Source organism: Bos indicus x Bos taurus, chromosome 27 (assembly GCF_003369695.1).
Source record: "Bos indicus x Bos taurus breed Angus x Brahman F1 hybrid chromosome 27, Bos_hybrid_MaternalHap_v2.0, whole genome shotgun sequence".
Classification (NCBI taxonomy): domain Eukaryota; kingdom Metazoa; phylum Chordata; class Mammalia; order Artiodactyla; family Bovidae; genus Bos; species Bos indicus x Bos taurus.
This window is the reverse complement of record NC_040102.1, coordinates 33,038,281-33,057,906: the sequence shown is the minus strand read 5'-3', so window position 1 is coordinate 33,057,906 and position 19,626 is coordinate 33,038,281. Positions and strand designations below refer to the sequence as shown.

Sequence of the window (19,626 nt, the reverse complement as noted above, 5' to 3'; positions counted from 1 at the left end):
CAGTTAAGTGGGGTGTTTCAAGCTGACCATATCCATCTCTCCCCAACTGTTGTTCAGTGACCTATTGATAGCTTGAAGATCAGCCGTGTGGGAGTATTTACATCACTGCTTTGCAATGCTTCAAGTCAGGGCTCCCTCCCAACCATGCCCCAGAATTGGCTATTAATTTTTTTTTTGAAACCACGCCACACAGCATGTGGGATCTTAGATCCCAACCAGGGATCGAACCCAAGCTCCCTGGAGTGGAAGCACAGAGTTCTAACCACCAGACCGGGTGTTAATCATTTACCAGAACACCACTAGCTCAGTCTCAGCAGTACTCACCAGTGAAGTGAGCTCTCTGAGGCACTATCAGAAGAAGGGAAAGAGAGGTGTATTGAGGGTCTCAGATGCCTATTTATGACGCAAACATGAGTGAAGTCCAGCTGAGGTCTGAGGTGGCCAAGGGCCCCTTTCCCACTCTGTTCACAGGGAAAGACAGAGTTGTAGAGCAACCCCACAGCACCCACGAGGCACCCAGCTGCAACAGGGTTGCATAAATGAAAAAGCTAATCCCTTTCTCACATGCAAACTCTTGAAATATGAACTAATTAAAATAAACACTCATCATTTTAAAAATGGGAAAATTTACTGTGAATCACCTTCCAAGGCCAATGGCAGAGAGTTCCTCAGCAGGACAGGACATGGTGAGGCTTGTCCCTTGGCGGAGGGGAGGTTTAGGGAAGGTTTTAAAGTGCATTTCCTTGCTGTCAAGTGCCGATAACATTCCTCTTTTAGATTACCCCAGACAGGTTGATTTGAGTTTTCCTTGGTTCCATGGATGCCCATCTAACTGCCTTCAATTCCACAGCAAGTACAGAAATCTAATTTCTGCAGCTGAAACACCTCTTCCTTTCTAAGTACTCCCCAAAGGAAGAAGGCTGGTGGTCAGCTGCATGGTGATCGATTTATTATTAAGGTTTTTCAGTGTGGACAACACTGAAGATAACCAACATAAATATCTGAACATAATATCTGTTCCTGGGTAGTATTGGGATTGTATCAGACTCTTAACAACCTGTGACTAACAGATAGTCTTGTTTGTGAAAGACAAACAGACCAGAAAAACACACACACCCAGCACAAACAAATGGTTCGGTCTTAAGCCCTTAATTATGTTTCCTAGCAAGATGGAGGCTAATGGAAGCCATATGTGCCGGAGGAGTGGCGGCCTCCCAGATCCTTGCAGCCTCTGCAGGCCCGAGGGGGGCTGCCAAGTCTCTGATTGCCAGTCTATTGAACTCCCCATCTTCTTCCCTAAGAAGCTTTTTCTTCTTTAGATCTGGGAAGACCTAACCAGGGACTTTACATCCATCCCATCTCCAAAGGTACTTTGTTTCCAGGGCACTATTCCTACTGGTGTGTGTGTGTGTGCTCAGTCTGAAAAAGTTGTACAGGCAGTGAGAGTGTGAGAGTGCCTGTGCAATGCTCGTGATGACTGGCTTTGAAATTTCCCTAGTTCCTACCCGGCTTACCGAGCTAGAGGAGACAAGAGGTATCTTAAGGCATCAGGCTGATTCCATTGCGCAAAAAAGTTTCCTCTCTTAAAAGGACGTGAAGTTGCTAAAAAACAATATGGCAGATGGGCCTTACACAAAGTCCAGTGGGATGATCTAATGCTACAGAGAACATGGACTTTGCAATTAAATAGTTTTCCAAATGATCCGAACTTGGTCTTGCCACTGACGTCATCTGAACGGTTACAAGGCCTCAAAAGACTGCCCTGAGGACTAAATGATTGATCTTCTATCTCAGGGACGTTCTTTACAGATGCCACTGCTGAGGGCAGCAAGCCAGAGAGAGTAAGCTCCATCCTCCATGAGTCCTTATGCTCCATTCGAACTAGCCTTGCTGTTCTGGGTTGTCTTTTCTGATTTTGCCTGGAGTATTGGGGTACAAAAACATAAGGACTTTAGGGATTGGTCACAATGAGAAAGAAGACATGCAGACAAGGCCTTGGGTTGAACAATCCTGGTGCTCAGTGGCTCCCTCTTTGGTCCTGGAGAGCCAGCAGAGCCACTCCACAGCTCAACTCTCCTGTGACCCCCTACTGTTCACTGCCTCCTGCTTTCTGCTCTCACCCCCAAACAGGAAAAGTGGATAGATAAGTAATTTCTCATTTACATGCACTTCTCCTAAGATTCTTAAATTGCTTTCCTGCTAGTATTTCCTGACATCTGAAGCCTGTGTGAAATACACAACATATGGGAACTATTTCCATCTGGCGCAACAGAAAATAAGAATCTGCCTATATTGTAATTAGCTTCTAGACTTAACATGTTTAGTTCTGAACCACGATTGCATTTGTTGATATATGTATTTGCTTTTAGATCACTGAATTTTTTTAAATATAGTGGTTATAAGGTGACTGAAGTTCAGCCTACAGCTTCCTGTTTGGAGGACACGGAGAGAGGGTGTGGTGTTTTGCAACTATTATAATTCTAGATTCTCACTGCCCCTAAAAGCAACTTGAGGAAAAGTTTCCTTTTATAGAAATTTACATCTTCTTTAGCAGAAGTGATGGATTCTTTAGGTAATGAAATAGACTTTGATGGTGTTGTGGGTGATGACATAACTGACGGCAGCTGTATCCATTCTTCATCCTTAAACATCAGAGCTGAGAGTCGGGTTACTGACGTAGGACACGAGGTGTACTGGAGCTACAGTCACACTGCCGTGACTACCAGATCCTGGAAACAACTTCTGAATGTCTGCCACGGGACTCAACAGGCAAAATCTGGAACCTAAATGCATACAGCCAGATGCCGAACTTTCTCAGATCAAGCAGTACCCCAAAATAAGTCCTTATTAAAGGACCAATGAAATTAACTTCTTGTTATTTTCACGTAATCAAAAGTGTCTCACCTTAGTTTCCTTCAGTTGAGGTGCTAAACCGGCCGTGTTCTCTTTAGATTCAGGGGGAGTGGGTGATCCCAGGGGAATATCTGTCTTTGGAGCCTAGGGAGAGAGAGATTTTATATAAATTAAGCTGTCTGCTCCTCCTGAAACTCAGAAGCACTTCTACTTTAGTACTTTTCTGCACAATTTGCTTTCCTGACTTCCTTTCTGGATGAAATAGGCAGTATAGGTCCCTGAAATAGCAACTTAGTATTACCTTTTAACTTTTGAGCACTCTAGATACAAAAGTTGCAGTCTAATCAGATTCTGATATTTAAAATCCTTTGTTATTAACAAGCTACTTATTTGCCATTCTGATCCTGTCCTCACTCCCAAAACAAACAAACAAACACAAAAGTTGCCATTTCTCACTTAGGCATCAGTTTCTGCCAGCATTGATATAACTTAAGTTAAAACTGACATCTTTGGTGTCATTTTTGGTGGCTAGTAATAAATGATTTATTCAAATGAAAGGTGTTACTTAATAGAAGCTCCTGCAATACCTGAAGAGGGAGGGAGGGAGGGAGGGAGGGAGTGGTATTTTAGAAGAGCTAGCTAACCTGTCTTCAACAATTACATTAATTACATTTGAAAAGTAAATCTCTGCTCTTTGGAAGTAATTTCTTCATGTACTTTGGAGGGAAGAGGGCTACATATATCCAAAACTATAGTATATTCAGTTTCATGTCTCAGTTCTCTACTGAATCTACCATGCTGCTTGTTTTCATTTTGTACATATGAAGAACAGAAGTTTAAAAGCATGTATTAAAAACAACAACAACAACAATAAAATGCCTAGGAGCCTGTCTTTTTGTCCTTAATTCCCAGGTAGTTTTTCTTAATAGTACTTCTTTTTTACTTTTTTTTTTGGGGGGGGGGGGGCGGCGCTGTGAGGCATGTGGGATCTTCATTCCCTGACCAGAGATAGAACACAGGCCCCTGCATTGAAGGCTGGAGCCTTAACCACTGGACCACCAAGGAAGTCCAATTTCCAGGTATTTCTTAACTATTCCAGAAAGCAACATCTGGATCAAGAGTTTATAACCCTCTAGATGGAGGACCCTGGTAGGCTGCAGTCCATGGGATCACTAACCGTCAGACATGACTGAGCGACTTCACTTTCCTGCATTGGAGAAGGAAATGGCAACCCACTCCAGTGTTCTTGCCTGGAGAATCCCAGGGACGGGGGAGCCTGGTGGGCTGCCGTCTCTGGGGTCGCACAGAGTCGGACACAACTGACGCAACTTAGCAGTAGCAGAATCATTCTGAAACTAAAATTTAGCTCTGAGACATTTCGCTACTCTAAGACTTCCTTGCTACTGAGAGCAGTCTAAGAATGACAAACAACTGGTCTCTCTCAAAGAAAGAGTAAGAACCCAGGAGCCTGGTAGAACATGCTCTACGCTCCAGACTTTATCTCCTAAGTCTCCCTAGAATGCTTCTGGACAAAGCCCAAATCCAGATCGGTTTCTGAAAATTTGGAAAAGGAAAGCAAGATGGTGTTTCCTGAAGTACATTTTTCATGTTGGACTTCATGTTTTCCTCAGCTTGCCCGAGGAGTTGATAGCATAACCAAGATTCCAAATGATTGGTCCTCATTCCAGAGTGCTTAGGTCCATCCACTCGGCCACGAGTGCAGCCTCTTCTCTCGTGGGCCCTCCTTTCTCACACATGCAGCTTCCGAGTCAGATGTGAAGCCACAAAGCAGGGAAGTGAGAGGCCCCTTCTGATGGACCCAGAGCAAGATGCTCTGGTGATTGGGCCAGCTCTTCAGAACACCAGGAGAACAACAGCTACTAGTTAAAGGCGATCACAAATGATTAAGGAAATGGGCTGAAAGGAGACAAAGGAATTTATTTTCTAGATTGGCCATTCACCACTTAAAAATTAATAGGAATCTGGGCAAATGAGACAGACAGGAAAGAACAGGAGCCATTCAGTCTCAAAGGAGAAAGAATGGTGAGGAGGAGAAAAAAAAAACCTCTAAGAAGACTAGATACTTAGAAAGAATAAAGCCAGACTCCTAATAAGAAATCAAATAAAACTCCTAAACACAGCAAACAGCTCTAAAGCTAGAGGTTGTTTGAGTGATTTTCATTTTTTAAAGGAATTTTTAAAAGATCTTAAAGCCAGTGGGGCCAAATTCCAAAAGATAAGCCAAAAAAAGAGGCCTACTCTGACTAGAAGAGGAAACGGGTTTGCGGAGCAACCCCAGTCGTGAGGTCTGGGTTCCCACAGAGCCAGGACTCACCTCCCCACTGAGTGGTATCTCAATCGGCTTCGGCTTCACGTCTATTAGGTAGAAGGTCCGGGACAGGAGCAAAAGAGAAGGTGGGACATTCTCCTTCAGGTGGAGGTCCTGCCACTGGAGAACAGAAGAGGGATGAAACATGACAATCACAGACCGTTAGAGTTGGACGTGACACCCCCCCCCCGCTCCCTGCATCTCCTCCTCTCTGGTCTCACAGCCCCCCAGGCATATGCTGAGTACTAAGAGCAAGGACAGGGGCATGTCTCCTGGCTGCTGCATCCCTGCTTGGGCCCTACAGCCCCTCACAGTCAGAGCTGCTGCTGCTGCTAAGTCACATCAGTCGTGTCCAACTCTGTGCGACCCCAGAGACGGCAGCCCACCAGGCTCCCCCATCCCTGGGATTCTCCAGGCAAGAACACTGGAGTGGATTGCCATTTCCTTCTCCAATGCATGAAAGTGAAAAGTGAAAGTGAAGTCGCTCAGTTGTGTCCGACTCTTAGCGACCCTATGGACTGCAGCCTACCAGGCTCCTCCATCCATGGGATTTTCCAGGCCAGAATACTGGAGTGGGGTGCCATTGCTTTCTCCTCACAGTCAGAGAGGGAGGTTCAATTAACCTCTCACACCAACTGTGGATCAAAGGAGGTAAGTATCTTCAGTATAAAGTAGATAAATGTAAAAGATTACATCAACCTCATTCATAACTAAAGAAATTAACATTAGACATTAGAATGAGATGTAATTTTTCAAGCTCCAAATTGGCCAAATTTTGGATAGGGGTGTGTGTGTGTGTGTTAGTCACTCAGTCATGTGAGTCTTTCTGACCCCATGGACTATCGCCCACCAGCTCTTCTGTCCATGGAATTCTCCAGGCAAGAATAATGGAGTGGGTTGCCATTCTCTCCTCCAGGGGATCTTCCCCACCCAGGATCGAACCTGGGTCTCTTGCACTGGAGGCAGATTCTTTACCTACTGAACCACCAGGGAAGACCATAGATAGATAGATAGATGCACACAAGACAAAATTCAAAAGGTAAATTACCCTATTCTCTAGCTACCCTATTTCCCTCCCTGGAAGCAACCACTGGTACAGTGGTTTGTGTCAGTTCCTGATACAATCTTACAGCAATATCCTATGCGTATACAAATATACATTTAGGGACTTCCCAGCACTAGTGTTTCTACTACAGGGGGCGTGGGTTCGATCCCTGGTCGGGGGAACTGGGATCCCACATCCCTGCGGCATGGCCCAAACAAAACAAAACCTTAGTGGTGGCCACAACACTTGAGCCAATAAAATATTAACAACAAAACCAAATATATATTTATATGTTTATCTTTACACTAGGGTGACACATACACACTTTTGTCCCTTGCTTTCTTTCACTGAAGTATCTTGGAAATTGATTTGTACCAGTAGATGTAGAGCTGCCTTCTTTTTATTTCTTTATTTTTTGGCCACACCATCCAGTGTGCTGGATACAGAATCCTAGTTCCCCAACCAAGGATCAAACCCACGCCCCCTTCAATGGAAGCACAGAGTCTTAACCACTGGACTGCTAGGGAGGTCCCAGAGCTGCCTTCTTTTAAATGTCTGTAAAGGATTCCATTGATGGAAATGCCATAATTTATTTGATTATTGTACTAATTAACTTTAGGCTGTTTTCAGTCTTTTGCTATCATAAGTGGTGCTGCAATGGATAATCTTCTAGGTATGTCATTTTGCACATGTGCAAGAATATAGGATAAATTCCTAGAACTGAAATTTCTAGGTCCAAGTAAATGCATTTTTAAATCTGGAAAGCTGTTGCCAAATCTCCATGCAGGATTTTACCAGCACTCCATGAGTGCCCTTCTGTCCTTACACCCTCCCCAACAGCATGTCACCCACCTCTGACCTTTCCCAAGGTAACAAGTGCATGTGGAATCTGATAGTTTTAACTTTTTTTTTTTTTAAGTTAAGACATTTTGTAAGTTTATCATTTTTAGCTTTTCCTTTCTATGACATGTCAGCCATATCCTACCACAGGATTTTGGGAACAGTAATCCATAGCAATCCATGAAGATTGTATGGTTGGCTTAGTTTCCTTGCTCCCTTGAAGGGGGATTGTAAAATAACACATCCATCCAACAAAACAATTTGACAGGATGAAGTGACTAAATACCCTACATGCAGGAAATAAATGATGTTTAAGTACCCCCTGGAACATGCTCCCCTTCCAGTCAGAGCAGGTCCAACATGGAGGAGGAAATCACTCCCTGATGTGGTTCAAAGCCACAACAGTGGTTCCTAGCCCTACATAATTTGTGCACACTTTTTTTTCAGCTGTGCCAGACCTTAGTTGCAGTATGCCAGATCGATAGTTGCATAACTGAGGCATGGCGGCCTTATCTGCGGCACGCGTGATCTTTAGCTGAGGCAGGCAGGCTCTCTAGTTGCGGCGTGTGGGATCTAGTTCCCTGACCAGGGATCGAACCTGGGCCCCCTGCACTGGGAGTGTGGAGCCGTAACCACTGGACCACCAAGGAAGGCCTTCCACAGCACCTTTTACAGTAAGGGAATGAGGACTGTAATAGGAGTTATTACTTTGTTTTAAAGCAGTTATAACAGTTTAAACGCTCCATTAAAATCCACTGTTTGGGAGAGAGTATGTTATCAGAGGGGAAGCTGCTACAAAGCTAACACTTGACCCTGGTTTGGGGTATGAATTGGGAAAGCAGCCCCAAAAGGTGTAGGCCTTCAGGGGGATTCACCCGGATGACAGGCCCTGTGTCAGAGCTTCAGCTCGGGGCCCTCATGATACCCGGAGGAGGAGGCACATTGGAGGGTGGTCCCAAGACTTCTGTTCCTTGTGTACCTATGCCTTCTCCCAGTTACTCAATTAAACGTTAAACTCCGTGCTGCCATGAAGGGATTCTGCAGATGTAATTCCAAGTCTAAAGTCAGCTGACCTTAAAATATGAAGATTACCCAGGTAGGTCTTGCCTAATCACATGAGGCCTTAAATACGGAGCTAGAGGTTGGGTGAGAAGTTCACTGTAGATGGAGAGGCCGGAGGGGCTGAGAGTGGCCTGGGGCTGGGAGCCAGTGAGGAAACAGGGCCTGCACTCCCACAGCTGTGAGGAGTTGAATTCAGCCAACAAACTGCATGAGCTTGGACATGGAATCTCCCCCATGGCCTCCAGAAAGGAAAACAGCCTGTACTTCTGACCTGCAGGACCCAGAGCTGATCAGTGGGTGTTACTTTGAGTGGCTAAGTTTGTGGTGGTGTGTTAGCAGCCACAGACAACTATTCAACAGAGTACCATGTTGCAGTCAAAGCCAGCTTCTTCAGCGGCCCATGGCTCTGCCAAAGAAGGCCAATTAGGTAAGATGGTAAGGCAGAAATTTAAAAACAAGGCCTGAAAATGGCGGGGGGGGGGGTTCCCAGATGGCTCTAGTGATAACGAACCCTGCCTGCCAATGAAGGAGACATAAGAGACATGGGTTCAATCCCTGGGTCAGAAAGGTCCCCTGGAGGAGCGCACGGCAACCCATTCCAGTATGCTTGCCTGGAGAATTCCATGGACACAGGAGCCTGGAGGGCTACAGTCCATAGGGTTGCAAAAAGTCAGACATGACTGAAGCAACTGAGCAGACATGCAAACAGGACGGGAGAGAGTTCCAGGGAACAGGGCCCAGGAAAGCGACCACTTGCCTCTGTGAGCTGCTGTCTCAGCTGCCCCTCAGTGAGACCCAATGACAGCATCCCTCTGGCCCTGCAGGCAGCTTGGAGCTCTGACACACTCAGAGCATTCACCCCTTCCTTGGCAATTACCTGGGGGAAAAGAAAAAAAAAAAAACAAACAGAAGGAATGGCATCAGGTCCTTTGGTTCCAGTTTTGCCTAATCCTTCAATTCCTACAAGTCAGGGGAAAGGCAGAATCAGCTAGCTTTCCCACTCTGTCCCCTGCACTGACTGCCACAAAGGCCAGGCGCTCAGTAAAGCCAGGTGACCTCAGGAGGTGCAGTGGTGGAGGTGAAGGGAATCCTGCCAACAGGTGTGAATAATATCAGAAATTTATAGAACTCCACCGCCTGACCCCGAGGTGTTTCTCCCTCTTGATTGCCTTGCGCCTGGTTGTGACAGCTCCACTCCACTTCCCTTGAGTGGCGACTTTAAGACTCATTAGAAAAGCATTCCATTTGAAACGCTTTCAATGTACCATTTGTTGCACATCCCAGCAATATTCCTCCCCCACCCCCCAACCCCGTAAGAACAGCCCCAACTCCCTGGGCCTCAAAACTCCTTCAATAAATAACACAGTTTCTACTTGGTAAGACCCCAAACTATGGGACTTCTGGGACCAGTATTGTTTATTCCACAGTTTTGAAAGCAACCACTGAAATCTAAATGGGGCCAATGGGATCCTGCCTTCTCAGTTCTGGGAATCCTGCTCCCTCAGGCAGAATGCTTTTAAAGCAGCTAATTCAGATTCAAGAAACATTCTTTCCACTTTGTTAGGACACTAACCAGTAGTTACAGTCCAAATGGTGCCCTTACTCCTGAAGATGTTGGGGTCCTTCCTTCCCTCCTTGGTGGTCCTTGGCCACCCCTTCTTGCCAGGGCGGCTCACCAAGATCCAAGGGAAGGAAGCACAGGGCAAGTGTGGGGGGCGGCAGGGGAGGGGTGGGCGTTGAGCACTGTCCTTGGCAGTGAGATCTGCTGTTCCCCGGGATCTACTAAGCTGCTGTTCCTTCCCCATGGGTCCTAACTGGTTTTGATTAGCCCCAGCTAAGACATCCAAGCTACTCACTGCTTACAAGACCTTCTCAAGAGCCCAACAGGCAACTTCGAAAGTGAGTCATCAAGGTTCAGGTTATCAGCGGTTGCTCAGACCACTCATTCTGCCAGAACCAGCCTCCAGGCAGACCTAACAGAAGGCACTGCACTTTGTCACAGAGCCACCCTAAGACAGTTCCCAAGGCCAGGCTAATTCCCTCCAGCTGTAGTTCAGCTCTTACCTCATCATCTGCTTTTATAGACTTCAGCCTCATCAGTAGCTGGAAGCGAAGCAGATTGTTGGTTCCAAAGGACTGCAGTTCCAGCAGTTTGCAAAGGGCCACCAGCTGAGGTCGGTCGAGGTGCTCCAGGGTCAATTGATCCTCAAAGAGTTTGGAAAATTGAACTATCTCCTTGGTGCTGGGCTTGTGGCCTGTCTGGACCTAGGCAGTGGGACACAGGGACTAATAAAAACCTGCTTCCTGCTTAAAGAATCTTCCCTGTAGACCACGTGAAAGATGCCAACGCATTTATGGATTCTATCTTATGTCTGGAAGTGGGCCCTGAGTTACAAAGAGGAGTTAAAAAAAAATCTGTCAGAAGTCAGCCTAAATCAACTGAACATCAGGAGACGTTCAAAAGTTTGAGTTTCATTGTACTGTTTTTCTAAGTAGTTATTAACATCTTCAAAGCATTGATGGCTTTAAGATAGGTTTTCTGCAAACTCCAATAAATTTTTGAAATACTGTATCTCTGTAACTGAGATATTTGCAAATTCAGAGATGAGGAACAATCTGGAAGCTCCGTGATGACACGGAGTTGTCTGGTTTTATATAAAAGACTGACACCTGTTTGACGTAGGAGGAGAACTGGGTTGAGGCGTCCCCCAGCTGGGCCCTGTTCCTCTTTGCCATTTCTGTAATCGTTTCTTGAAGGAATTTCGCTAGTTCCAACTTTGCAGCCATTTTCTTTCTCTGTTTTTCTTCCTTCATGATGGAAGAGGAAAAAGTTAGAATTAATCCTTCATGATTACAACTTGATAAAGATGAGAGAAACATAACTGTGGCGTTGTTGCTTGTCATCTCTACTTCATGAATGAATATTCTTGTTAAACCTAATTGAAGGAGTTTTGTGAAAACCAGAGAAAATTAAAAAGTAGCCTCGATTTACAACTTTTCTCCTTAATCTTACCTTTCTCACTAATGCAATCATCATAAATATTGGATGGGTTCAAAATAGTTCCCTCAGTGGAAGACTTTGTCACTCTTTAGAATAAAATACACACTATCTCTTAACCTGGTGCAAACCATCTAGGTCATTGGTCAAGCTGACCCCTGGTCTGAGTGACCCCAGATTTTCCTTGCCCACAAACCAAACTAGGAAATTAAGCTAATGAAGCTTACAGGTTAAGAAGAAAACAAACACAATTAATTACAAGATAATAAAGTGCTATAACAGATATAAACAAAGCACTACGTAGAAGGGAATTAAATGCATACTCTTAAGACATATGTTAACCACTAATTCTAAATTCTAGTTCACTATCAGAGATATAATGTGGTAGTATTTTCAAAATAACCATGATCAGGGTACATACAGAGGAACAGGAATAAATGTGTTTTATATACATACATCAGATCAGACCAGATCAGTCGCTCAGTCATGTCCGACTCTTTGCGACCCCATGAATCGCAGCACGCCAGGCCTCCCTGTCCATCACCAACTCCTGGAGTTCACTGAGATGTCCATCGAGTCAGTGATGCTATCCAGCCATCTCATCCTCTGTCGTCCCCTTCTCCTCCTTCCCCCAATCCCTCCCAGCATCAGAGTCTTTTGCAATGAGTCAACTCTTCGCATGAGGTGGCCAAAGTACTGGAGTTTCAGCTTTAGCATCATTCCTTCCAAAGAAATCCCCCCCATTAAGTTGCCCAAGAGATTCTAATGACAAGCAAATCATAGCAATCATTGTTTTTCTTTTTTTATTTTTTAGAAATACCTTAGAAGAATCAGCCCCCTAGAATCACACAATGGCAATACAATAATTAAAACTCACGCAACCATCGGTTTCATTCATCTATTTATTGAACATTCACCGTGCGCTAGGTGCTAGGGTAAAATGGGCAACAACAGGTAAGAATTCCTGCCCTCTGGAAACTTCTAGTCTAATGGGAGAGACAAACATTGTCAATAATAAACCAGCAATTCCACTGCTGCTGCTGCTAAGTTGCTTCAGTTGTGCCCAACTCTGTGCGACCCCATAAATGGCGGCCCACCAGGTCCCTCCATCCATGGGATTCCCCAGGCAATAATACTGGAGTGGGTTGCCATTTCCTTCTCCAGGTGGTTCCACAAATTAATGTAAAAGTATATCAGGCAATGAAAGAGAAGTGCATGGTGCTGGGACCTTGTGTAAGCAGAAAGCTAGGTACTCATCTTCATTCTCTTGCTCTCTCCCTCTGTTCATGGAACAAAGCAAAGGAGAAAGTATTTTCTAATACTGTGGCCATGATATGTATGTGCATATGTTTAGGAAACAAGCAATGTTGAGGAAAGAGGAATACTTAGACAAACCACTACCTCATCCCCCACCTCTTTCTGCATTCACTAACAAGTTCCTTGGGGACTTCCCCGGCAGGTCAGTGGTTAAGACACTGCACTTCCACTGCAGAGGGTAAAGGTTCAATCCCTGCTCAGGGAATTAAGATCTATCATGCCACATGGTGCAGCCAAAAACAAAACAAAACAAAAAACCCAATCCCATGGTATTAATCCTAGACCCTGACTACTTTAAATGTAAGTAAACTAATTTAAACCACTGCCAGGCAGTTAAATATTGCAATTTGATTCTACCCTTTAAATCTGTCTTAAACCTATCTTCAAAGTTTTACTCCTGATGAAACTTATAATTCAGGTTTTGTCCTCCCTCCCTCTCTCTCATGCTACTGTAATAACATTCCAGCTGATTCTCATTTGGCTCTGTCCTCTTTAATCCTTCCTGCCAGCAAATTGTTTTCCTAAAATATAGCTCTAATCATGATTGATTAGGTGATTTAGATTGATCTAATATATAGATCACTTTTTTTTTCCTCATCCTCTGCTTTGCATTCACCTTCTATCAATCAACATAGTCAAAGTCTAAATTCCTGAGGGTGGTGGATACTTTCCAACCTGACTCCAGCACAGTATGTGAGTCTCATCTTCTCCCATGGATCCCCTGGTGCTCCCTGCTCCAACTACAGAGGACCAGTTGGTGGTCTCTGATTATGTCATACACTTTTATATTGTTAAAGCATCTTAAACGCTAGTCCTTCTATCCAGAATGCCTTTCAAACAGTGTTGTAAAATTCTACTATTCTGTCATTTCCATGGTCACTGAGGCAGGGAGACATGTCTCAGTCTGATTTAAAAGTTGGCTTCTTTGTTCTCTCATGGGGCGGAGTCCATGCCTTCATCCGTCTGTCTGGCAGAGTGGCCAAGATGGAGAGAATGAAGGCGCTGCCTTGGTTGGCCAGCCCTTCACCTTCATAGTGGCCATCAAAGGAGGAGGAGGACACCCTCCGCTCGGGAGCTACTCATAAGCACGCAAGGGTCTGTTTGAGTAAATCATGCCTGCTGGTCATCTAGTCACAGTTAATTTTTGTGTGGCCAAAAAATAAATTGAAAAAAATAATTTAAAAAAATTTATAGGGGAAATAGGAGCAGGGGTCAGGAGGTAGCTGGACATCCTCTCTACTTTCTGCTCAATTTTTCTGTAAACCTAAAAACTGCTCTTAAAAAGATAAAACTCTATTAATTCTTTTAAAATCTTTCAAAATCCTCATACCTTTTTGGATTCACTTTCAAAAGTTGATGGCAACATCTCTGGGAAAAGTTTCAGAAACACTGGCAGTAAGAATTCCATGAAGGGGACGATGATGAACACCATGAACGGAACCAGGCGGAAGAAATCAGCACAGGTTCTCAGCAGCTAAAGAATTAAAGGCATATGCAAATATCCATTATTCCTGGCCATGCCAAAAACAAAAGTCTGCCTCAATTCTGAAAGCATTAAAAACCCAAGGCAGCTATTTATAAAATGGAAAGGCCGGATTTTCCTCTGTACCTTAGCTCAGAAGTAATGTTTATGGGATATCTTCAAGGAAATCTATGACAATCAAAACATATTATTGGCATCTCTGAGCTTTCATCTAAGTCAGTACTTTAATAACATGGTATCTGTTACAATTGGTTTTTCAAATGCATATACTTAATACATTAACAGCAGTTTCTACTCCAGATGCACAGATCAAACTTGAAGCCTCTCAACTCCTTGGAGAAATTAGAAAACACAATTATAACCATTCCATGGGCAACTATACACATATTTTAAGAGCCCATCTACAGGTATACAGCAAGTTGGTTGCAGATAAGTCAGAAACTCTGGTTCTCACCGTGAATTACTACTCCTACTCTGGGATTTTTTCAGAGGAATTTAAAAGTTGGTTCATCAACAGTTGGTTTCAATTTTACATTTTCTTTCTCAAATATGACTCTTGCCTACCCTTCTTCTCTCTCGTCTGGTCAGCACCTGTCCATGCAACAGCCTCCAAACCATCCTGGCAGCAACTTTGGTGTCAATCCAAAGCAAATAGAATCCATTGTAATAATATTTCAGTTCATCCATAATTATTTGTCTATAAGATCGCTTTCCTTCCTTAATCTTCATGCCCGCTTCTTTCGTGGGCTGAGGGCTTGGCACCTGAGGCTTCTTTGCTGTTTGCTCCTGCTGATGTTTATTGGGGACCTCCTGCAACCAGCAAGTTGAAGTGTGCAGCTCTTGGAAGATTCTGGCTCGTAAATGAAGTACTTTATTGCCTGACTGACTTGGATGGGAGTACTTTTTGCTTCCATAGTTCTTCATATAGGTTTTGTTTAAATGGGAATCTGGCAAGTGAAGAAATGCAAATGATGGGGAGTAAGAAGAGCTGGTAGGCTGGACAAAATGGCTAGGGAATCTGGAATAAAGACCAACAGCCTCTAAGTCAAGCACATACTATTACAGAATGAAAGAGTAAAGAAATAAATATTTTATCTGGTAAAAATAAAACAATAGTTTTTAATCCTGCATTTTTCAAAGCTGATCATGTTCCTGAATGAATGACATACAACTTTTTAGCCCAAACGAATAACAGTATGTTTTGTGGGTGAATGATACACTCTGTGAGATATATTAATAAGTTAATTCCTAAGGATAACTGTTGTGTTACAAGCTAGAAACTTTGTGACTATTAATTTAAAAAGCAAACACTTTTCCATCGGGGCTATGTGTGACAGTTTTGTCTCTATTGTCATTAAGCAGGTTGTACACTTGTTTTCAGCTACTCTACTGATGATAGAAATATTGTTTGAATGAAACACTTCATGGTCCCTGTGGGGATTAACCAATCACATAATACTGCTTTGTCTATGCAGTGCCCAGGGACTCCTTCAAATAAGAAGGACTTACAGCTGAAATGTTATTCATCTAAGACTCCTAAGGAATGTTGGGAATAAGAATTAGAATTAGGCTCCCCAGCCAGGGATCTCTACATTCCAGTTTTGCAACAATTCACAATCTTCAGCTAAACTGACACATCAGATTGTTTGAAAATAAAAATAAGACCCAGTTAGGTAAAAGAAAGTTTCTGGCAAAGAGATTTCTTTTCGCAAAGAGATGGCTTTTTCCATTCCTTCAGACTATTTTTGCCAAGATAAAGCACTTTTTGAATGGCCAAAAGGGAAAATGTACAATGTATTTGGCACACAGTAAGTTCTCAGTTAATATTCTTTGGAATAAGTAAGTGATAACAGACCGTACTGCGGCAAGTATAAGCCCTAGGATTGGCTTGCTTGCCAGCCATTTTACTCCTTTTTACATCTAAGGGCTGCATGTAACATTCATCAGTTACGGTGGTGTCACTGTAAAGCCATTACATTTTCTATCTTACCTGTTCCACACTTTTACAAATTATTCAGCTTGAGTTCTAAAGCATATAGAAAATCTAGGATAAGTTTAAATACATTAAAATGCCTGCTTCCGAAAAGCCAACACAATTAAAACCAAGAAAGCTTTAATTGTGTACTGAGTCTATCCTTTTACATGTATCTTTTCCATCTAGAAAAATAAGGTTCATATAAATAGTGGAGGGAGGAGGGAATCCCAAGGCTTACCTTGTCCGGGCAATAGCTAAGACTGTTTTATAACTGTAGAAGGCCATATTTATATTTCTTTCAATGAGTCAACATAGGGACCTGGGCAGAAGGAGTAAGTAAACAATTCAGTACCTTAAAAACATACCAGTTATTCAGATACTAGGATTTAAGTGTTATAAACTACTTCAAGGGTAGAAAATTTGCATATTCTATTCAAAGTGTAAAATCTCCCTCAAGTTCATTTCCAATTTCATTCTTCATTTCCACCAATCAGGAGTAATATTTTCTTAGCCCTGCATTTGAGAATGGTACTTTTAGATCCCCACACATAGAAATGATCTCTAATACAATGATGTTCATATTATGTTATGGTCTTCAAAGATATTTTGATTTCTGGTAAATAGTACTTAGTAATTTACTTGAATGGTTGCCAAGTGTCTAAGAAACTGATCGAGACACACTTATTTGTAGCCTAAAATTACAAGTAGACAGTAAATTTTCTTCTGCATTTGTTTTCAATTATCTTTACTCCTTACTTGGCCAAGCTGCTGCCAAACCTTTAAAGACTGAAAATACTCATCAGTGAAAATATGCAAGATACCTACTAATAATTCAAAAGGGGAGGAAGCCTGGTTTCCTATGCTAACGATTCTCCAAAGAGCCCAAGTGAAAGTCGCTCAGTCGTGTCTCTTTGTCGTGTCTTTATACAGTCAATGGAATTCTCCAGGCCAGAATACTGGAGTGGGTAGCCTTTCCCTTTTCCAGGGGATATTCCCAACCCAGGGAATGAACCCAGGTCTCCCGCCTTGCCGGTGGATTCCTTACCAGCTGAGCCACAAGGGAAACCCAAACTCAGCTTTAAACCTTTAAATAAGCTTTGCCAAAAATTTTGACCATCCTACCAGCGCTTTTCAGCCAAAGGCAGCAAGGGAATTAGTTTCTCACACTGTCAACTGTTTTCCTGCAGCTGGGAAAGGAGTTCCAGTCCCTCCTGGTCAGAAATCTCAACCATAGAGCTGACGTCTTGAACAAGAATTCAAATGATACTCCAGAACATCTGAACCCAGACCAAGGGCATGTCGTCTCCTGTTGGAAGGGGACAGTTACTCTGCTCTGAGCAACCACTTCCCAGGAGGGCGGGGCCGAGGCCGAGGCGGGGCGGGACCGAGGCGGGGCAGGGCCGAGGCGGGGCGGGGCGGAGTCGGGCCCGGGGTGGGGCGGGGCCGAGGTGGGGAGGGGCGGGGCCGTCGGCAAGCCCCGCCTGCGCTTCCGCACAGCGCCTCCGGCTCACCCGGGCCCCAGGCTCCCTGGGTTACCTTTGCCTCTGATTCTCCGCGACACTGGGGCAAAAGGCGCCTTCGGCTTCCCCAGAAGATGGCTTTTGTGCGCCTTGTGCGTTGATGGGCTGTGTTTGCTGTGGTAGGGCCGGGGGGGGGGGGGTCTTTGTTTTTTTGGAAAGCGGATGATGCGGGCAGTGGGACCACGAGCTTTGGCGGTCCGAGTTTATGGAAGGAAGGCGAGGAGCATCGGGGCGCAGGGGGCGGGAAAGAAATGAGGAAAGGAAGCGCAGGAGCGGGGGGTGGAGGCTGAGCTCAAAAGTTGGGGCGCGGGTAGGGGACCGAGGTCAGGGGCTGAGGAGAGAGCGGGGTGGGGCCTGGAAGATGTGGGGAAATCTGGGCACCGATGGGAGGAGCAGGATACGGAGAGGAGCGGGCTCCGGAGGAAAACAGGCGGGCGCGGTCCACCGAGTAACAGCCTGAGGACTTGGCCCGCCCGCCCCTACCTCCTCCGGCCGGCTCCCGGAACGGTTGCCTCAGTCCTCCAGTGCCTTCCCAATGCCCCTCCTCCCCAGGCTCCCCCAGCTAGAAGGGCCAGAAGCCAAGTCTCTATGGCTCCACCTCTTTCCTCTGCCATCACGTCACTGTGAGTGACGACACCACCCGCCAATCAGCTCGCAGATTCTGGGGCGCGAGGGCGTCCTTCGCGGTGGCAGCCCAGGAGGCAGAGAAGTCCGGTTCCCACCGGCGAAACGACTCGTCTACCAGGTTTAGTTTAAGGAGTTGTCTGTGATGGGAGGCTCAGCCCTGCCTGTCCCTCTTCTGTAGGCTGTGGATTCACATCCCTCCCCCACCCCCAAAACCCTTTCTTGAAGACTAGATGGAAGAAGCTCTTACTCTACCAGTAGCATAATATGCCTGATAGTCGCCATGGTAACCATCTGGGAGTCAGCAATTACATCACTTTGATGTATCCCCCTTCACCTTCCAACTCCGCAACTGCGGGCGGGGAAAATAGCAGGGAGAGGGCATGGCAGAAAGGGCCGGAATGGTGAGGAAAACATTCCTCTCCTATCTCTAGGGTCAAAAACTGGAATATTGTGAAATCTGCATATGGAAATATGAATTCCACTAAAGAAAACTGCTTTATTTATGTTATCTCGACAGACATTGTTTATGTTCAATAGTGTAGAAATCTCAGTATTTAAAATGTATATTACAGTAGTCGTGCGGTGACACTGCAGGTTTGGGGGCACTTCAGTTCCCAGGTTGGGGAACTGAGTCATTTTGGGAACGTGAAAGATGTAAAAATGTTTTCGCTCCCCAGTTACCTCTACCCATCCATTTTATCTTACTCTAGAAGGAAAACAATTTTGGTGGGTCACCTTTGACTAACACCAGACAGGAAGGAATCGCTTTCACACGAAGGCTTCTCTTAACATGTGAATGACCACAAACTTTACTCATCTGGGCTGCGCATTTGAAGAATAAAAGCTGACGGGTATAAAATTTCATTCTTTAAAAAAAATGAAGGCAGCTTTTAATCCACAAAGCTTTTTTTTTTTAAACTAATAACCAAATAGATGAACTGTGTTAAATGGGCAAAACTTCTCGGTGTGGCCACTAGAGGGCCCATTGTGCATGTCTGATAGCCAACTTTCCACATAAAGGCTTCCCTTCATGTTCTATGTTTTCTACAATTAAAATCTATAAAGCTTTGGTTTCTGTACCTTTCCTTCCCTGAAAATTCCCAATGGTAAATTCTGAACTCTAAAAGGCTAGGTAGGTATACTTTTCACATTAATTTCATAAATTAATCACTGCATTATCATGCACACGTACTTTTCTGGAAAAGATCATAAAAGATGCAAAAATATTCCTCTCAGTTCCCTGGGAGACATTTTATACCGGGAAATTATTCTTATTCATGCATTGTATTCATTTACAACCAGGCACAGTGAAAATCATTAAGTATTCATAAACCAGATGAGCGATTCCAAACCCAGTATTTGAAAGATGAGCTAGACTTTCTACCATGGCCATATGTCAGCAATCCCATTTTAAAAAGGGAAGGGTTAAAAAATAAAAATAAAAAGGGAAGGGTTAAGAATCTTCCTTATTGAAATCCATTGGTTCAAAGCAGTGTCTGCCTTCTGTTACCAGACCTGGTGGGTGGTTTTTATTTTTTAATTTCAGGATAAGTTATTTATCATGTAATGAGTTTCTT

The 19,626-nt window shown here is 44.2% G+C and overlaps 1 protein-coding gene across 5 annotated transcripts; it reads right to left on the bottom strand.

The window, feature by feature from the left end:
- Positions 1-609: 609 nt before the first annotated feature.
- On the bottom strand, positions 610-19,127 carry LETM2 (leucine zipper and EF-hand containing transmembrane protein 2). 5 transcript variants are annotated; one of them, XM_027529696.1, is made up of 11 exons: positions 17,439-19,127; positions 17,068-17,208; positions 16,141-16,221; positions 14,492-14,945; positions 13,775-13,918; positions 10,800-10,937; positions 10,194-10,394; positions 8,887-9,006; positions 5,189-5,302; positions 2,905-2,997; positions 610-1,919 (listed from the first exon to the last, which is right to left on the bottom strand). In XM_027529696.1, the coding sequence occupies exons 3-11, from the start codon at positions 16,185-16,187 to the stop codon at positions 1,866-1,868; spliced, it is 1,365 nt and encodes a 454-aa protein (XP_027385497.1). In that variant the 5' UTR covers positions 16,188-16,221; positions 17,068-17,208; positions 17,439-19,127; the 3' UTR covers positions 610-1,865. The 5 variants fall into 5 exon arrangements, with proteins under 5 accessions (XP_027385497.1, XP_027385501.1, XP_027385498.1 ...); XM_027529700.1 differs by having other exon boundaries at positions 610-2,642; positions 17,439-19,112; XM_027529697.1 differs by lacking the exon at positions 17,068-17,208.
- Positions 19,128-19,626: the final 499 nt, after the last annotated feature.

Excerpts from the sequence above, each read along its gene's own strand:
- LETM2 (XM_027529700.1), bottom strand. The coding sequence starts at position 16,187 with ATGGCCTTCTACAGTTATAAAACAGTCTTAGCTATTGCCCGGACAAG. Across the intron at positions 14,946-16,140 it reads TTAGCTATTGCCCGGACAAG|ATTCCCTAGCCATTTTGTCC; the intron begins GTAAGCCTTGGG and ends TCTTTATTCCAG. Across the intron at positions 10,938-13,774 it reads TTGAAAGTGAATCCAAAAAG|GAAGAAAAACAGAGAAAGAA; the intron begins GTATGAGGATTT and ends TCCATCATGAAG.